Source organism: Apteryx mantelli, chromosome 4 (genome assembly GCF_036417845.1).
Source record: "Apteryx mantelli isolate bAptMan1 chromosome 4, bAptMan1.hap1, whole genome shotgun sequence".
Taxonomy (NCBI): Eukaryota; Metazoa; Chordata; class Aves; order Apterygiformes; family Apterygidae; genus Apteryx; species Apteryx mantelli.
The window spans coordinates 33,521,157-33,539,551 of NC_089981.1; the positions used below are offsets into that span (position 1 = coordinate 33,521,157).

At 36.2% G+C, this 18,395-nt stretch overlaps 1 protein-coding gene across 1 annotated transcript in view; it reads right to left on the minus strand.

Annotated features, from left to right (window-relative positions):
* The window catches only part of ELP4 (elongator acetyltransferase complex subunit 4), a 157,886-nt gene that overhangs the window by 101,021 nt on the left and 38,470 nt on the right, over window positions 1-18,395 (minus strand). Inside the window, exons 5-6 of the mRNA XM_067295349.1 lie at window positions 15,500-15,639; window positions 5,644-5,728 (exon numbers count right to left, since the gene is read on the minus strand). Coding sequence (XP_067151450.1) covers window positions 5,644-5,728; window positions 15,500-15,639 — 225 coding nt within the window. The remainder of the gene's footprint in view (window positions 1-5,643; window positions 5,729-15,499; window positions 15,640-18,395) is intronic.

Below are 18,395 nucleotides of genomic sequence, written 5' to 3' on the forward strand. Positions count from 1 at the left end.
GCTTTAGAAGCCCCCATAAAAATCTGTTTATCAAGTAAATTCCTGTCAACTCCTATCACCTAATGAACAAAGGTTTATCCACAGCAATCAAGAAACAACTCTCATGAAGACATTGACTGGCAGACTGTTTCCAAAGGAAAGTCCTTGATACCAGTATTTCTGAATCTGCATTAGTTCACTACGGGGTACTAGAATTTAAGCTCTTTTAGCATGTAAAATCCTAAATGGCCTTATATTACCTATCTAAAGACTGTGCGCTGCCCTGTGCTACGCTGTCAGAACACCATCCAACACAACAGCGCCTAAGATAAAGTCCCAGTTCTGATGCGGCAGACTATGAAGCCAGAGTTGTAATTTGTTTATGCACACTCAAGTGTCATCTTTCATGATCATAAATCTCATTTCTACTAATTTGGTATGATCTTTCCTGGTGATCTAGAAAGATTTTAAGTATATTTGCTATCAACAGCTGAGAGAAAAATGGTAAGTACTCTTGTTGAAAGACTTCTTGTAGAAGGTGATCAATACTTTCTTAGGGTTCAGGGTTAAAATTTAAAATAATGGCCAGATAAAAGAGCACTTCTCGCATAATTCATGTGTGCAACACTATTTCTTAAATATTCCAAGAGTCAAAGGGTAAACATTCTTTTTACTGAATGTTTATGTTAAAAGTACATTGCAGTTGTACTTTTGCAAGAGAAAGATCAGTTACTTACAAATGGTGAAAAAAGGCAAATACAGGGGAAGACATTTTCCCTGACTTTTTTTTCTTGCCTTACATCAGTCTTAGGCCATCAGTCCATACTACAGAGTATCCGCAGTTTGCCTGTATTGCTCTGACTGCAAAACCAATAAAAGGAAGTTTTTCTCAGCACAGTTAAACCATCTCACTAAATGACAAAAACTAAGCTGACAAAAGCTCTCTTTTGCTGGCACAGCTGCGACCACACCAGCGCTTCTGCTGGCACAGTGATATAAAGCAAGGAGAGCTGCGATGAGCTAGGATAGTTGTACTTTGTAGGGTTGGCATGGTCTAACTACTTACATGCAGAACTAGCAAGTACAATTCTTTACGGCAAATGTGACTTTCAGATTTCCAATTTACATGCTGAAGTTATATGAGAAAATAAAGCTAAAATTCACTTTTTGCACAGCAATGAGCTGGAAAGGACAAAAGGTGCTAGATAAAAAAATTATTTTGCGTGGTCACTAGAGGAAAATGTTTGTTAATATGCTTTGCACCCACACAAATAAATGCATTCCCAGATGCTTCCTAAGTTATACCCAAAGCAAATATTCTCTTAATTTTGCATTAGGCTTTTTTTTCACTGAAATGAAAGACGTCAGTTGATCTCTTCAACATCTTCTGCCTGAATATTTATCTAAATTTTCTATATAAAATACTAGCTTACATAAATAGCAACTCACATTTATATGGTACTTTTCATTACAATGAAGTGCTTTGATAAACTACAGATACCCATTTCCACCATGCTGAATTGCAGCTGGAATGAAGAGCAGCTATCAAGCACAACACATCACACAGCTGCTCTGCAAGGCCGGAGGAAAGGTTCTGACAAGGCAAGATGCCGCTCTTGTAAAGACTTCCTTGTCCGTACTGGGTAGACAGAGCCTCAGTTGTGCAACTCAGTACCCCATGCTTCTCTGTTTATCCAGCTCTCATGGCTTACACAGTGAACTGATCTGCCAGTTCTTTTACAATCTTTCTGAAAGCAATATATGTTTTAGTTCTGGCCATTCTTTATTCTCCTAGGCTTTACAGGCTTTACATATGTGAAATTAACTTTTTGCAATACAGTATAAACATCAAGATAACAGTACAGGAAAATATGACAAAATCTGACTTGTCTGTCTGGTATTAGCTAGGCCACGATGTTGTAGAGCTTTAACTGGAAAAGTGGAATCTATTCTAGTATCCTTTATTGACTTCTAATCAGAGTAGATTTAATGATTTATGGATTTAAGGATTTATGGGTGTCTGTTTAAACAATGCTACAAGAAACAGGAGCTGAAAAAAATTATTTTATGCAGATATAGTGGATTGACTACCCACTATATAGTACAGATAAAATGTGCCAGTATTTCCTAGTTTCAGAGCAAGCATACATAAACTGAACATAGGTACTCTCTGAACTAAGTTTCTTTAAACTTTTGTAAGGAGAAAAATATTTTTTCTCACAAAGGACATCAGGAAGAACAATTTACAAACACAGAGACAAAACTGTATCATAAAATCAGCTCTCGCTGGATAGAAGGATGAGAGATGCTTGTTTCACAGTATAATATTCATCAAACAAAGAGCTGTGAAATATAAAGCTATGTCAGTATCAGAAGTACTGTTGTTTGTTTCAGTCAGTAACAGAATTTCCATGAGGATAACTGTGTCAGGGCCATTCAGGCCTATTAGCGCCCTCAGGGCCCTGACAAACTGTTTATTCCATAACTCAAATATAAGAACAGCAGAAGTCTAATATTCTGTAACAACAAGCCTGCAGAAGAGAGCAGGATAACAATTTTAAATATGCTGCATTACTTGGTCTTTTACACTCATATTATTTTGGATTAATGATTTTCTTTTTTACCCTTTTCCTGTAATTTTTGTAACAAGGATTGCTTTGGCTGCAAGGATTATGATTATGAAGAATTAAAAAAAGTCAAATGCAAAAAAATAAAATAATTCTGAAAAAACAGGCACTATTCCCAACTTAAAACTGTGCTCAAATTATAAAGGAGCTCAACTTTTAAGAGACTGAAACTAAAGGACTGAGCAGCAGATAGTTAATGGGAGGTTTTAAAAATGATGTAAAAGTGAAGCTTGCATTTGTAAGTTATAGGTGATTCAGGCCCTGAATTTCCAAATAGCTCTTGGCAAAGTTGTTCAAGTCAGTGCCAACAAATAGGTTACTGCTTTGGTTAACTTCAACCAAACTATTTTGTAGGGCTCAGCCGAATACCAAAAACATGAATTACTGTCTCAAGGACCACAATGCCATGGAGGACAGTCAAAAAATATTTATCTAGGATGGCAACAACAGATGGTGGAAGATCCTATAAAACACTAACGTTAACCAAACATATCTGGCACCAGAGATGCCTGACTGTTTTATCAGAGGTCCACTAAGCCTGTAATGGTAGCTTTCACTCATTTCCCCACCTCGGTAGAACCCACCAGCAGCTGGGCTGAGTCACGCTCTAATCACTTTCCTCCAGACTCCTCTTAAAATACTGGTATTACATAAAGAGGAGCCAAGAAAAAGGAGTCGTAAGTCTAAGTATCGTTTTGTGCTGATGTGAAAGTAGCCAAAATGTCCAAAGGTTTTTATCAACCAGGCTAAACTTTTCCTTTGAATCCAGACCCAACAAGCAACAAACAGCAGAGTCTAGTAATTCTCCAAGGTTTGTACTTCGCAGTACGAAAAATGAAGCCTGAATGGCATCAGCTTCTGCCGCTCACAGGTGGCCATTAGTGATCTACTTAAAGTCAGTAAGTAAATCTCCTGAAAGATCGGTACCTCCCTGCTACCATTTGGCCCTTGTAGTTTTCTCCCAGCTTCATGAAAGCCACTGCCAATATGCCCCCTCCAAGGGGAGGGGATTATTTCGGATGGAAGAGCATACATGCACAAACTTCTCAGAAGCTTGCGTTTTTATTACCTATAGGAAAGGAGACAGGTCCAGAAGGATGAAGGCTGGTCTATAGTCTACTAACTTTCTATTTGGTTACTCCCGAAGGACTTTGCAAGCTCTGGGAATAGAAGGAGGTATGGGAGCACAGAGAGAGACGAATTTCCCATAGATTTGGGAGATAAAGAGATCCAAAGCATATTCTGGGCCGTAATTACATTCAGCTCTGGACATAATTTTTAAGAGTTCTGTATTATATACAACTTTTAAATGTACAAAATTTGAGTATTTGAAGTCAGATGATGCATGGGGAGAAGAGAAATCCTAAAACAAAACAAAACAAAACAAAACAACCCCCCCCCCCGATATCACTCCAGGAAATCATGTGCATCATCTTCCTTTAAACAGAGACAACTGTGCAAGGTCTCATGGCTCTCTAGATAGATAAGCTGACTTGCAAAAGAGCTCTTTTTCAAACTTGAAGTTTCACCTCAAAAACTCATCTACTTCATTTAGTATAATTTCTAGCAAATGTATACTTTTAAATTTGTCTGTGTTAAAGTTCTGGTTTTGCTTTATTGACACTAATAAGATGTTTTGCAACAATGAACAGTTACAGAAAATAACTATCCATGATGCTTATTTTTTCCTTGTTTGCAGCAAAACACCAATAATGTTAGATTCGACCAATCTTTATTTCGTCTTACATACAAAGAAACATCTCGGGCATGTTCCAAGGTGCCACTTCCCCGTCAGCTCTGCCTCGCAAGGCAAACAGGGCCGGCAGTAGCAGGTGATTTGCTGGCTGCGGGTTCGCAGGGCGCCCGTTCCCGCTCCCCTCACCCAGGGCCTGTCGCGGTGCGGTGCCGCAGGAGCGAGCGGCAGCCGTGGGGACATGCCTATTGCCACGGTTACTGCAGCGTGGGAGAGGGCAGCAGCACCTGTCAGGCACCAGCTCACTTCTCCAGACTGGCCCTGCCACCAAAGGGGGGACAAGCTTGCCCACTGGTCTCAGCAGGGACCAGAAACTCAGCAAAAATAACCTCCATTTATACATAAGCGTTCTGTGCAGGGAAACTTTCTGAGATACACTGTTGGACAGGAAAGCATACACTCTAGCGTTATCTTCCCCACAAAAATGATTTTTCAGATATTCAGCTACTAATAGCATACGATCTTTGTTATAGTGTTTGACGTTCTCCAGGACCTATACTAATTAAGCTCTGGCGTAACATTTCTACAATAAGGATAATTACCTATCAATTAAGCATCAATATGCATGATTTTTTTTTTATTTAGATAAACTCCAAAGGAGTCACATACTATTGAATATGAGAAAGAATAACAGATTGAGCACAGCTCAACTTAGAAAAAGATTTTCATCCTACCTTTTCACACTTAAAATGTTTTTATTACCGACTCTATGGTTTACGAATATTAAAGAGATCCTTAAAAGTCTGGTAAGCCACTTTGATATGTAAGTTGAAATAACATTTTTATTTTTTTTAACTGCGTTTCAGTACTTGCTACATAAAGATGCACACCATTTAATTCATTAAAAAATTCACTCCAGCTATCACAACATTGAAAAAAATCTGAATGCTTAGGATTAAATGTTTAATCTCAAGAGTCTTGAGCACATTATTGCTATAACAATGATTTGAAAAAAATACCTTTAGGGGAAAACGTGTTTTGCCTGATTTCATTATATTTGGCAAGCCAGTTTATTCACTAATTGCACAGAGTATGCATTTTTATAATGTTGTCTTACAGTTCTTTCTCATTTCCCCTGCATATCTGTTAAAAAATACGTAAAAGCTCCAAATGCACATTAACATATGAACCCCACTCTCTATTTACTTTTCTTGTTTACTTTAGCAGTGCTTAGAAACAGCTTGTTCCTTGTTAATTTGTCCAAGACCTTCATGTGCCACCCCAGAGAACTGTGAAAACAACACTAGTTACAGGGTTATAGAAGAGTATGAAGGTGTCCAGTACCTGGGGATGAGAGCCATCAAATCCTTCCTGAAAAATGATCTTCTGAATGGACTGAAGCAGCCTTGCATAACCACAGTTCATATTACTGGTGGTAAGAAGAAAAAGTTTAATAACACATTTTAATACTCTCCTATACGTCTCTAATAGCTGAATTAAGAATAAACAAATTAAACAGATGCAGCTTTCTGTCTGAAAGGGTTGTATTGAAGAAAGTGTCATAGAAGGGGAAAAAAAAACCCTCGTTGAACAAAGTAGATATTAAAAGCAGTTGTGATGTTAACTAGTTCAGTGCCCAGACATTTTGTGAAAGGTAAAACCTCTAGAGATTAAGATAATTATGTCAGGCTTCATTACTTTGAGAAAAGTAATGATTTAGTGTAGCAACTTAAAGATGAAACAACTACACAGTATTAATCATCTATAATTGACACAGTTACCCAACTGTTATTCCAAGTACACCTAGCCAATGCCCTGATGAACACAGTCAATTTTCTATTATTTACAATTTTCCTACATACATCTGCTATAATCAGGGACTGAAGAATAAAACCAGCTAATCGCTCCATTTAAGATTAAAAAATTCATTTAGCATATTTTCCTTTATTTTATTAATACTTTTTTTCTTATCATTACAGAGCTTAAAATACATTCTAGTACACTACAATTCCATTTTGTATCCATACACTATAGGTATTCATGCTGCTTTATTTGCATGACAGCAGAACTGTGAGGTATAGCTAATTTTTATATATTATCTAGAAAATATCTCATGAAATTTTTTAAAAAGCACACTGGTACCTAAAAAAGCATTTAGACAGATTTAAAATAAATTGAAAATCCAGCAAACCCTCTCCTCGAGGTCTTAGAATGTAATGCACCAATTCCTGCACTTCTAGTGCAGTTCGGATACCCATCCCAGCCATGCTCTCCGCTCAACCGGACAACGTATACTAAACAGTAAGTCCCAGTCTTTACTTTAAGCCAGCTGTCTACTTTCAGAAGAGTCATACTAGTTTCTAAAATCCCATAAAGCACACTGACTTGAGGATCTTGACATGATGCAAGTTTCTCACTGCAGCCAAAAGTTTAAGAAGCCCTTCTATATTTCCTATCTTCAGCATTTTCTTCTGGCCTCACTAATTACCATCAATGTTGTGGACTCATGTATGTCTTGAAAATATGACAGGCTCTTTTGAAGATTTTACCTCTAAAATTATTCTTAGTTGCTGCAGTCATTTCATATATCTTGTCTGATAACAGTAATGAGACTATTCCTGTACTTTAGCATAAGCCAAAAATGTTATTTTAAGGTATTTTACTAATGCACACCTGAATAAATACAATTAAGCTTGCTTCATAATTTTGTACAGGAGAGAAAACAAATTTTCTGGGAAGCATTTAAGAGTTACAAACATCTGTCTTTTACACCATTGCTTTAACTTAGAATTCTACATTTATATAAGAAAACAGTATCAACTCCTCCCCCAAAGATGTATTTAAGTCAGCAAAGTCTATAACAAAATCAAAATAGTTATATATTCATAATAATTTCAAGATTTGAAATGCTCAATGTCAGAAAACATTAACAGATGAAATGTTCTCAAATATAAATAGATGGAAGAGCTCAAAATGAAACTCAATCTATTTGTTTTATTTGTTTTCATCCCTTAGAAGGTTACTGGTTAAACTCAGGTACCTTAATATTTTAATACTACCTATGAAATTCATAGATGGAAATACCTGGCAATATATATCTCAATATGACACACGATGCATAAAGCTTGCACTGCTATACAAAAAAAAAAAAAAAGAGCATCGCAAACAGAAAGGAAATAGTTGTTTTAAATATTATATCTGTACTATCTTGAAGTTGTTGATTTGGGGCGACGGGGGGAAAAATGGGCTTTAGCCTCCATGCTAACCAAAATCTTTCACCCCTCCATGTCATTGACTTCACATACTGGCAACACACACAATCCTCAATGCTCAGCAGCACTTCAAAATAACCAGAAGCATTAGTGTACCTTTTTGGATATTCCTTTATCCTTTCGGAAAAGATAGAAACTACTACTCACCAATATTAGGAAGGCATTTGCAACTTGTAGCCACATCTAGGAACACAGTATGCAAAACAATACAAGACAACTGTGGCTTTTGTCACCACAATGTAGATTTTCAATTTTGTGTATGAATATAAAGAATTATAGTTGTAATTCATAATGTAACTGGAAAGGAACAGTCTGTTTTCAAGAAAGGATCTACCCACTTATTTTGCTCATAAGTATTACAGTGCTATCCATAGGGAAGTCAGAGAACACATTTCAACCATGATACTTGCTAACTCCTGATTTGTTACTAAATTGCTTTTAAAAATGGATAAAAGAATAAAATACTTAAACCTTTATCAGAATTAGAGAGTCCCAAAATTAAGAAGAGAACATTTCTTAAATTAACCTATTAGAAGAAGATTTGAAGCAATGGAAGAGTTCAAGAAAAAACCTTAATGTAATGCCTATAGATTGCTTTTGAATGTAAGAAAAGATACTCTTTGGCTTCTGGCTAAAATATTAATGGTTTACTTGAATTTGAACCACGCTACGTAAATAAGGACATGAAAAATATTGCTGAAACACTGTTGCTAAAAACAAGTTGTATTACTCTTCTGGCAATGTTTGTCATAATATTTAAGGAAGGAAACAAGGTATTTTTGATTTTCTAATTTCTAGTCTTTTTTTGTCTTTGTTACCAAACACTAATTCTGATAATGAGTTTAAACAATTCCTTCTTTACCCTTTTTTTGTTTAGCAATTTAGTAACGGATAAAGCAGGAGGTAACCTGGTTACAACAGAGCCTCTGACTTCCCTATTGATGGTTTCTAAGCATTTAACAAAGGTTAGGTTATCAAGGGTATGACAAATAGCCTTATTATGTATAAGGAGACCCCATTAGGAAAGACAGTTAAACCTGTTTTATCTAAATTTATCTGTAAATCTAGATACTACATAAATTTATTCCTTTTTCAAAAAAGGACTGGTAATTGGTAACTACAACTGAACAACCACGACAGAAGTAAAGTAGGGGGCAGAAAGCAACTCTCTTCTGTGATGCACAGTTATCACAGCGGATATTTTTGCCTTCCTGTTAAGTACCAGTTTTACAAATGCAACAAAAAGGGCACCAGAATCCTAGCAACTGAAAAACAGTTGCTGTCAGCTCCACAGCCCAGTTAGCTTGGTCCCAGCATTAGGGTAGGACACAACTACCCTTCCCCAATACAAAAATTAATGAGGTAAGAAAGAGAAGGTTGATGCCTTCTTCTGGCATGAAACACTCATTCATGTTTACTACTTCCTTTAGGAAAACAGACTTCCCAATCTGTTTTCAATTAAAGTTTATCGTAGGGCAATGAACTTCCACCCATCTTGAGTGATTATCCAAAAGGGAGCCCTGTAGTCTAATTTAGCCGCTAGGTACCAGAACTACAGAAAGGAGAGCAGATATAATACTCCTTGTCTACCTCCTCCAAAGAAAACACACACACACACACGACCACACTGGAAAGAAAAGAAAGAACTACTCCAAACTTAAGGTGAACAAATGATGTCTAAGACCTCCAGATCTGGTCTTTCTGTAATTGCAAAGCAAAAGGCCAGTCAATAACCTAGTTCTGTCTAACCAGTCAATTGAAGAACTTCCTCTCTTTACAAGTCCATAAGGAAGCTATATGCTCGGGAGTTTCTGGTCCAAACAAAGCCTCTCCATCTCAGATTCTGCAAAATTACTGTAAAAATTAACTGTAAAAATTAATGCAAAATGAACTGTAATTATCACGCAACAGATGTGAGCTACAGAGACAGTTACCTCACTGAAGAACATGCTAAATAAAATAGGTTTGTTAATGTGATGTTAGAGAATTAGAAACACCCAGATGATTTGGTCCTTTTCACAAATACATGGCTCCTATGCCACAAAACATTACTACAAAGGACCCTGCTCATTAATACATATAGCATTGTTTTCAAAGTGTCACAAAATTTATGTTCCTAAAACTCTCCATTTCCATCTGGAGAGCATAAGTTGTACAGGAAAATGGGCTACATTGCTTTTCTTTTATATTCTGCTTTATTCACACAATCTGTTCTTTGTCATTACATCCCCAAGCTGTGAAAGGAAAGGAGAGCAAAACATTGCTCCTCTTGTTCCCCATCCTTTCCCAACCAACAGAAGGGTGGAGGCGGAGAACTGTTCCAAACTGCAAGAAGGAAAAATGGTATCTAAGAACTCCAAAGTTAGTCACAACACTATTTGAAAAATAAAGGGAAAAGGAAGGCTGGTCAACAAGGTGAATCCTAGATGCTTCTAATCAGTTACAGCTTAAGTGTACCTTCTTTGAGGAACATTCACAACACCTAAAGGTAGTCTGTCTGTATCATGGAAACAGAAGAAATAAACAAAAAAAGACAACACTTCTAAACCTTTCTTTACAAGTACTAGCTTAGCCAAAGCAGAACATATAGCTTACAACCTCAGTGTAGAATGTGTATGTTGGATTAGGTACACTTTCCATGGTGACTACATAATTTCAGATGCCTGTGCAATAGCTGCAGTTACAGGATTATAACAATTTATATCAGCTTGAACTTACAGCATGTTGTGCTCTGTTACATTACAAATACGTAGAAAGGATCATTTTAGCTAAAATAATGAGCAAGCATTTTGAGAAGAGGGGAAAGTTTTCATATCTCCCTCTCTCTCTTTTTTTTTCTCTAATTCTGCATTTTTTTGCAATTTCAGATACTATAAAATGGTGTCATCCAGCAGCAACAATACCATTTAGGCATGGGAAATTATACACTAGATAAACCCATCAGTATCCACTTCCTCCTATACCTCTGTATTAGTAATATCCTTTGATTTAAAACAGACCAGTGGCTTCAGTCTGCACTCCTACATGATTTAAGAGAAAATTTCACTCAGAAATGTCTTTATTGATACATATCTTACAAAGCATATCCTTTAGAAAGTCATGAAATCTTTAAAAGACATCCCATAATACATAACCTATTATGTAAATTGTTTCAATAATGAACTATCCTCTTTCTTAAAAATGCATCCTTATTTTGAAAATGCTTTGTATAATGTCAGCTATCAGTCACTGGATTTTATTATATGTCTTTCTGACACATTAAAGATACAATTTCTACTACCAGAAATGATTTTTCTTTAAACAGAGATTTATAGATCATAACACATTTTCTGTCAATCTTCTTTTGATAAACAAATTGAATTTTTAAAAATGGTATTTCAGAGGTTTTCTGAATCTCAAGTCATATTTGTAACAATTTTCTAGGTTCATTCCAATCAATACTTTTTTGAGCTACTGACAGCCTAATAGATCACAGAGGTCTCAAAATGCTCTGTAGGTAATAAGCATTACACTACCAGATATTTCATCTAAGACCATAGTCAGAGAACCTTATGTGTAAGAAATTATATCTCCTCAGTTGACAGATGATAACTAGCCACATCCATGTTCCTAGTCACTGGAAGATAGGGTAAAAGAGGTTAGCTCAAACTCTCTTCAGTGAGACCTTCAGGCAACCAAAGATTAGGTCTAATGCAAATTGCTGACTTCTACTAGCAGGGTTAACTACGACTATAATATTACTTTCTTTTAAATCATCGCTTAGTTAATGAGAACAGGATTTTTCACCAGCCTATGATATACTGAAGTTAGCTTTAGAAGTCAGAAGCATTGCATTCACTTCCCAAATAGTAGTGACAACAAAATAATATCCTTTCCCTCCCCTTTCTTAAACTTTCTTAAATGAAATGACCCAGACAGGATTGTGAGATTTATACAATTCAGAGCCCCTTGCCTTAGCTCCTCAAAAAAGGAATGCTTCCTTCAGAATTTCACGTTTGCAAAAATACTGTACAAGCTTGCTGGATTTCTATAAAAGCATTTTGAGAGCAGTGAAATAATTGGTAACATTCCTGCTTAGTTTAGGATTTAATACACTATGACTAATGTGTATTAAAGAATCACAGAAGATAGGGATGAAAGGGACCTCAAGAGGTCAGCTAGTCTATCTTCCTGCCCCAAGGCAAGATAAACTATATCTAAATCATCTCTGACAGATATTTACCTAACTTGTCCTTAGAAATCTTCACTGATGGAGACTCTACAATAGTCCCAACCTGTGTCTGCAAGGCAACTTCTTCCAGTGCTTATCATTAGAAAAATATCTCCTTATGTCCAGTCTACATTTCCACTGCTACAGTTTACTGTAACCTATTCCTGCTTGTCCTACTTGAAGACTGTTATCAAAATTCCACTCAGCTTTGTCTAAACAGCTCCCATTCTTGCCTCACAGGCCATACATCCTAGTCCTAAACCAATATGTATATTCACAACCTTCTCTAACTGATGCACAGTTTTCTTGAAGGATAGTATCTAAACCTGGACAACCTTATTATGGTTGAGCAAAACAGAAGTACTTTATACATCTTCTACATGAAATTTCAGTTTATCACCTCCGTACGTTTTAAATTATACTTTTTGGTAGCACAGATCACTCAACGCTGCTAATATATTTTATGTTCAAGACATTTTGTAACTCCCTTGATCTTTTTCTGGAGAACTGCTACACCATTTCATTTGTTCAATTAACTATTCTTACTAGTATGGTATTCTGCACGTCTTTCCTGAATTGTATATAATTTAGTTCAGACCGCTGACCTAAATCTTTTTGAATTCTAATTCTATCTTCTAAATGTATGCAATTATCCCTTCTACTCTTTGCCAAACTTGACATGCTTCACGACTGCAATAAAGATATCAGGACATTTATCGAGCTGCTGATTAGTACCAGACTCAATATTGGGATAAAGCCTGATATTTCATTCAATTTCAACTATGACTCAATGACAGCTTATTTAGAAGATAAGGATTTGACAATCAACATGGATTTGACAAAAACGAAACTGTTAAACCAGCCTATATTCCTCCTTTGCCATGATAGCAGACTTTATCGATGCAGAGTATCTCCTGTTTTGTTTTAAAGTCTTTTGACTCTATCTCAGTTGAATACTCATAAGCAAACAAAGGAAACATTGCACTGGGTGAAACTCTCCTAGAAGCTTAAAAATAGATTATATTTTTTTTTCCCAAAATTTTTCAGAGCACTGATATTATCCCATAAATGCCTTCTCCCTCACCTCTCCTTAAAGACAGGCAGCATTTTGGCCTTTTTGACTGTGTGGAACTTCTTTGACCATACTTTATGTTTTACAGGATGAACTTGAAATTTGAAAATATTCATGCATTTTCTAACCTGTTCTTTCCTTAGGTAAGCTGGGTATTTCTATTTGCTGATACTAACTATGCTACGTACACCACCAGTTTGGGGAGCAAGAGTATTGGGAGAAGGAATTTTTGAGTTTAAAGAACTCCAATTACACAACACCAATGAATGGAAGTTAGAATTCTAATTCACTCTGTTTTTTAAATGTGCCTCAAAAGTGACAGACTGTACTAACTGGATGCTTAAATCTTCCATTTCTCTATAGAGAAAGAAGGAGGAAAACATCAGAGGCAAGGAAAGCTTATAAAATCAAATGCATTAAGCTTAAAGTCCGTTTCCTATACTATACATACGAGTTTGTTTTTAATCTAAGCTCAGTGCAGTTGGATTTCCCAAGCAATTTTATTCATACTATTCCTTGTTACCAGTCACTAAGAGAAAAATGCTGTGCTTCCACTCCTTTAAGTAAATAGACTTTGTTTTTAAAGAATTTGCTACATGGCTACAAGGCCAAATCAAGCATAAATTAAAAAACAACAAAAAAAATTTCACTAAATTTTGAAACATGAATACGGTTTAAGGGTTATCTTTGAACAACTTTTAATCATCCAAGTAATTACTTGAGGTTATTGCAGATTTTCTGTCTAGAAAGAAATAAAGGAAATTTTAGAGCAAATATATATTGGTTGCTTTTCATTCCCTTCTGCTATTGCCTTTAGTGATTGTGATTTTATGGATTCTGTATATTAAGAGAATTTCATTTTGAAGACTGAAATCTTCTCTTTATCTACACACTAATCCAACTACAGAACAGGTTCTTCCTATTCTTCTTTGTTGTTAGGTATCCTTCTGTTCAAAATCTACTCCCTGTAAAACCAAACTCTGTTAATGGGTTCCAGTTTGTGACTCAGCTCCCACCACCTCTTTGCCCAAATACAACAACAAACCCCCCATTATTAAAAATCTCAGTCTCACAGTTTAAATCTTTTCTTCTCAACACTTAAATATTTTGATCTTCATTTTAAGAGTTGCTATTCAAAGAAATTCCAGTGTGTGATTATATTTAAGTCTCCCAAAGCTGTTATTTATCAGGCTTATTTCTTTCTAGGGTCTGCTCAGTTATTCACAGGTAGACTGGAACATTTACTTTACTTGCATCTATTTTTGCTCAAAATAAAACGATCTTTTTTGTCAAATCTTGAATGGGCTCACCCTTCCTCTAAGTAAAACATATAAATATTTCTCAGCCATACAGTTAGCAGAATTAAACCCAAAGTCATCAGACATTCTAGCTAGCTGGTTAATTGTAGAGAGAAGACAGAAGTGGAGTTAATTTGCTTCATAACAATATAAGCACTTGCTACCTATCAGTCAAATATTCCTGTATCTATCTTCTGTGGCCCTGCTACTGAAAAAAAAATTATACATAACATATGTAAAGTTGGTTCAAATACTGACCACAGAAAATGGATTTTATATTTGATTCTTTCTCCTAAAAGTGTATAAATCGCTTTTTTTACAACATAGCCTTACTGAATTAGACCAATGATATCTGACTGTGTAATGCTGAAAAAAATAACAAGGAGACTTGGCTTTTGCTTGTCTACAGTTCTAAGAAAGGTGCTTCATACTGCATTTCTTTCATGAATCTCAGTTTTTCTATTAGAGTGTACTGTAATTAAAATCAATTACAAAAAAGCATCCTGTACTACTTCTTGGGGTTGGCCCTATACATTGGGATCTGTAAAACCTAGATATTATATAAATAAAGCGACTGGGCCGAACAAAGAGATTGCTAGTCCGTATCTGACATTTGACTTGACTTGAAATGTCTCCAAGAAAGATACAACGGACGTGTGGCACAGGCTAATATGAGCCTTCACTGCTGTCACTCTTTTTCTTGTGGTCTTCCTTAATTCATTACTGATAGACATGAACTATAATGAGTTATTAGTTCAGAGAAGAGTTTTATGACTTTCTCTAGAATTAGGGCTGTTGTGTAAGACACGTCAGTACTGAATATTTACAGTATTTTGTATTTTCCTTAGGTGAAGCTGCAAGATGTTAGCAGTAAAAGTCATATAATTAACATTATACAGTATTCTAAGCTATTTAAGTCAAGGTTGGCCTATCTTCTTGACCCTAAAAGCTGTGTATGGATACTTTCATATGCCCCGTGACACATTTCTGAAAGCTGAAGGAGCACGGAGCTCAGGGAATAGTTCACAGACAAATAATAACAGTTTTTCCCCACCCCACTACTCAGCCTTCAATAGGGCTGGACTGAATATTCAGCTGGGTCCCAGGCTGACACAGTAACGTCTGCCTCAATTGTCAATGCTCACTTGCTTCCTCCCCAGCTGAGGAGTCAGTGTACTGAGCAGTCTCTGTGCCACGGTGGCATTGCAGCCAGTCAGGGGATGTAGCACTGACATGGCTATGATTATAAAGGTTTTTCACAGCAAACATAAATGAAAAAATATCGTTTACTACTAATATGCACACCAAATCCAAACAAACAGCAGAAGCACATGTGATTACAACTTACCACATTTTTATTGTGGGCTGCGAAGATAATTCTTCAGGAAGGAAAAAACTGTGACATTTTATGGACTGAAACAGTTCTGAAGACATTGTTTTAGAAACATCATAATAATGGCCAAACCTTGCAGATGTTGTTGGACTGACCTGTGGAAACAGCAGTAATGATTACAACAACCTATTAAATGATTACTTGTCATAAGAAGAAAATTAACTAGCAACACACCTAACAGAAATCTCTGGGTTTTTATATTCAGCATAGGTATAAGCTTTAAGTAGAGCAAGAATATAAAATTTGTTACTACTAAGTTCTGGCTCTGCAGCTGACATTCTATATTGTGATTTTTTCCACGCAGAATTCAACTCTTACTGCTCCAGGTTGCATCACCAAGACAGATACTTAAAAGAATGTTTTTCTGCACATACTCTAGGCATATGAACATAATTTCAGACAGAAAGATACATGAACTGTGCAAACCATGAAGTGTTTGTATTACCAATCAGATTTTTCAGTATCTCTAAGGGATATATCAAGAGCTGCTGAGACATTCTGTAGTTGACTTTTGAAAATGTTTCACTGTGTTTACTTATGATCATTAATAAAAAATAGCATTGTACCTTCATACGTCTAATTTTAATAGAAAATAGTAAGAAAAAGGAAAGTGTTAAAAACTACTTTTAACTTCTTTTATTTCTAATAACTATCAGGTTGAGCATTACAAGCACATTGAATACAATAACCCTGTTTTACTATAATAAAGATACGTATTATAACAAAGATATCTGCTCTTAATTTGGTTATGTAAAACTTTACCAAAAATTGTAATAAACACTAAAGCAAGAATTACACATTGTGAATATATTTCGCTAGTAAATAAACAGAGAAAGAATTTCTGCATATTTTTACTTTAAAGCAAGCAACCTGCAACATTATTTCAATTACAGATATAAAATTAAAAAACCCCTAGATTGTTATATTATGCAGTATGTAGGAGCTATCTTCTGTACATAAAACAAAGAGGAAGTGAACAGGTTTTGCTCTTCATATAACAACCCCTTTTGTTCATCTCTTCTGCCCTTCCCATTAAAAAAAATTATCATGGACAGAATAGTCAGAAAGAGTCAACGACAGAGGCAAGTTAGCTTCTTCCTGGGAAAGAAATAACTTGGCACAAATGTACATCACTATATGCTATTCTTTAATGTACACACTGGAAAGGAAGAACAGATGACAAAAGTAAAATTAAACTTGATCTCAAGGTTATGGCACAAACACCACTGTACTCCTGAGCAGATTATCTCTCATCAGTTGTTCCAACTCTTTTGAGGAAAAGGAAAGGTCATTTAGAATAACCAACCAAGTTTCATGATACAGGTAGCAATCAAAACCACAATACATCTAAATGGTAAGATGCCTGGACTGAGAATTTGCTGGACTGGACATTTCACAGCAACTTTGCAGTCAAAAGAAAAATCACCTACTAGTTTATTTTCAGAACAACTACCCAAAGTTTGGACTGCATTTGAAGTACGCATTGCACAATTCAGGAACATGCAAAAAAAATTTTTAAGTCATTTTTGTTTCTCCCAACTCCAAGACTTACTGCTGGGCTGAATCCCTCATAACAGCCAAGAGCCACCTTGTATCTTAAATGCTAAAGCTTTAAAATAAAATGAAATGCACTGATAGTTGTGGAAAAAAAAAAACAGATGAGAGAGAAAAGGTAAGAGCTGAAGAGGTGGTAAGAGAGATGTTAGAAACATATCCACATGCAGAACGGAAAGCCTTTTGGAGGTAGTTTGGAACAGGTATGTGGAGCAGTAGAGGAAGGCAAGAGGCAAGGCAACTGCAGCTTACCTTCTTTTAGCAACACTTTGCATAGCATGCATGCTCCCAGTCATGTCTATTATTTGGGCCTGTAGGGTTATGTGGTGCCCTCATTTCACTTTAAGACTGTGCTTGGCCCTGATGAATGCATAGCACAAGTACCCGAAGCAGGATAACCATAATACGGCATGTTATGCTGAAGAGAGTGTTAACTTGGCCGTAATGTTTCTAGCATCCTATCTAGACGTAGCTCTGGCAGCTGTGTGGATAAGAACTTGGCTGCCAGTTCCTGCTCAGAGGCAAGATGATGCACATAAAGCCCTAGAGTAATTAAAAACTCTGTGCTTTCTTTTAAGTCATACATATGTCATAGAGCTAATCAATTACCAAAGCAAATACTTCCCCTTAAAACCTCCTCTTTGGAAAAATATGCACTTGGTAATGTGGTTATTGTATAAAAGAGTTAAACATTTTCTTTAGAGCCATCCTCCCTCTGAATTTACCTTCCTTCACACCCAAAAATACAACCTTAGCACTATCATCAACAAATTCATTTCTTTTCTGTCCCGGCAACAAGCTCCCAACTCAAAGGACTTTCAGAAGTGGTTTGCAGGCCATCAGTAAAAAGCCTACCAGCTCTGTGCTTTACTGCCTCGTCATAAAATGGAATCTTGCTAGAAGGGATCCAGGACTTCTCTCTTCCTCTTGTCGATGGATTCTTTATAATTTTCTCTCTCTGGGTACACGATTAATCCTCAGTAAGATTACTAGCTATCAGCAAAATGGCCATGATTCATTTCAATCCAGCCCTCAAATCAAACTAGCAGGTCCTAAGGATGGCAACAGAATGAATGCCTACTTGAGAAGCTTGCTCTTTAAACCGAGGGTCAATTCCTAAAACTGCCTCTCTGCACCTTAAACAAAATATGCATGCACAGGCACTCTCCCCCACACCTACTTGCGCATTCATCAATTACTTGTTTTTAAATAAGGAAAGTATCTGTTACAAAATAACTCTAATCTGACCAGTAGCTAAGAATGAAAATGCAGTGATCAAGGAATACTGCTAAGCAAC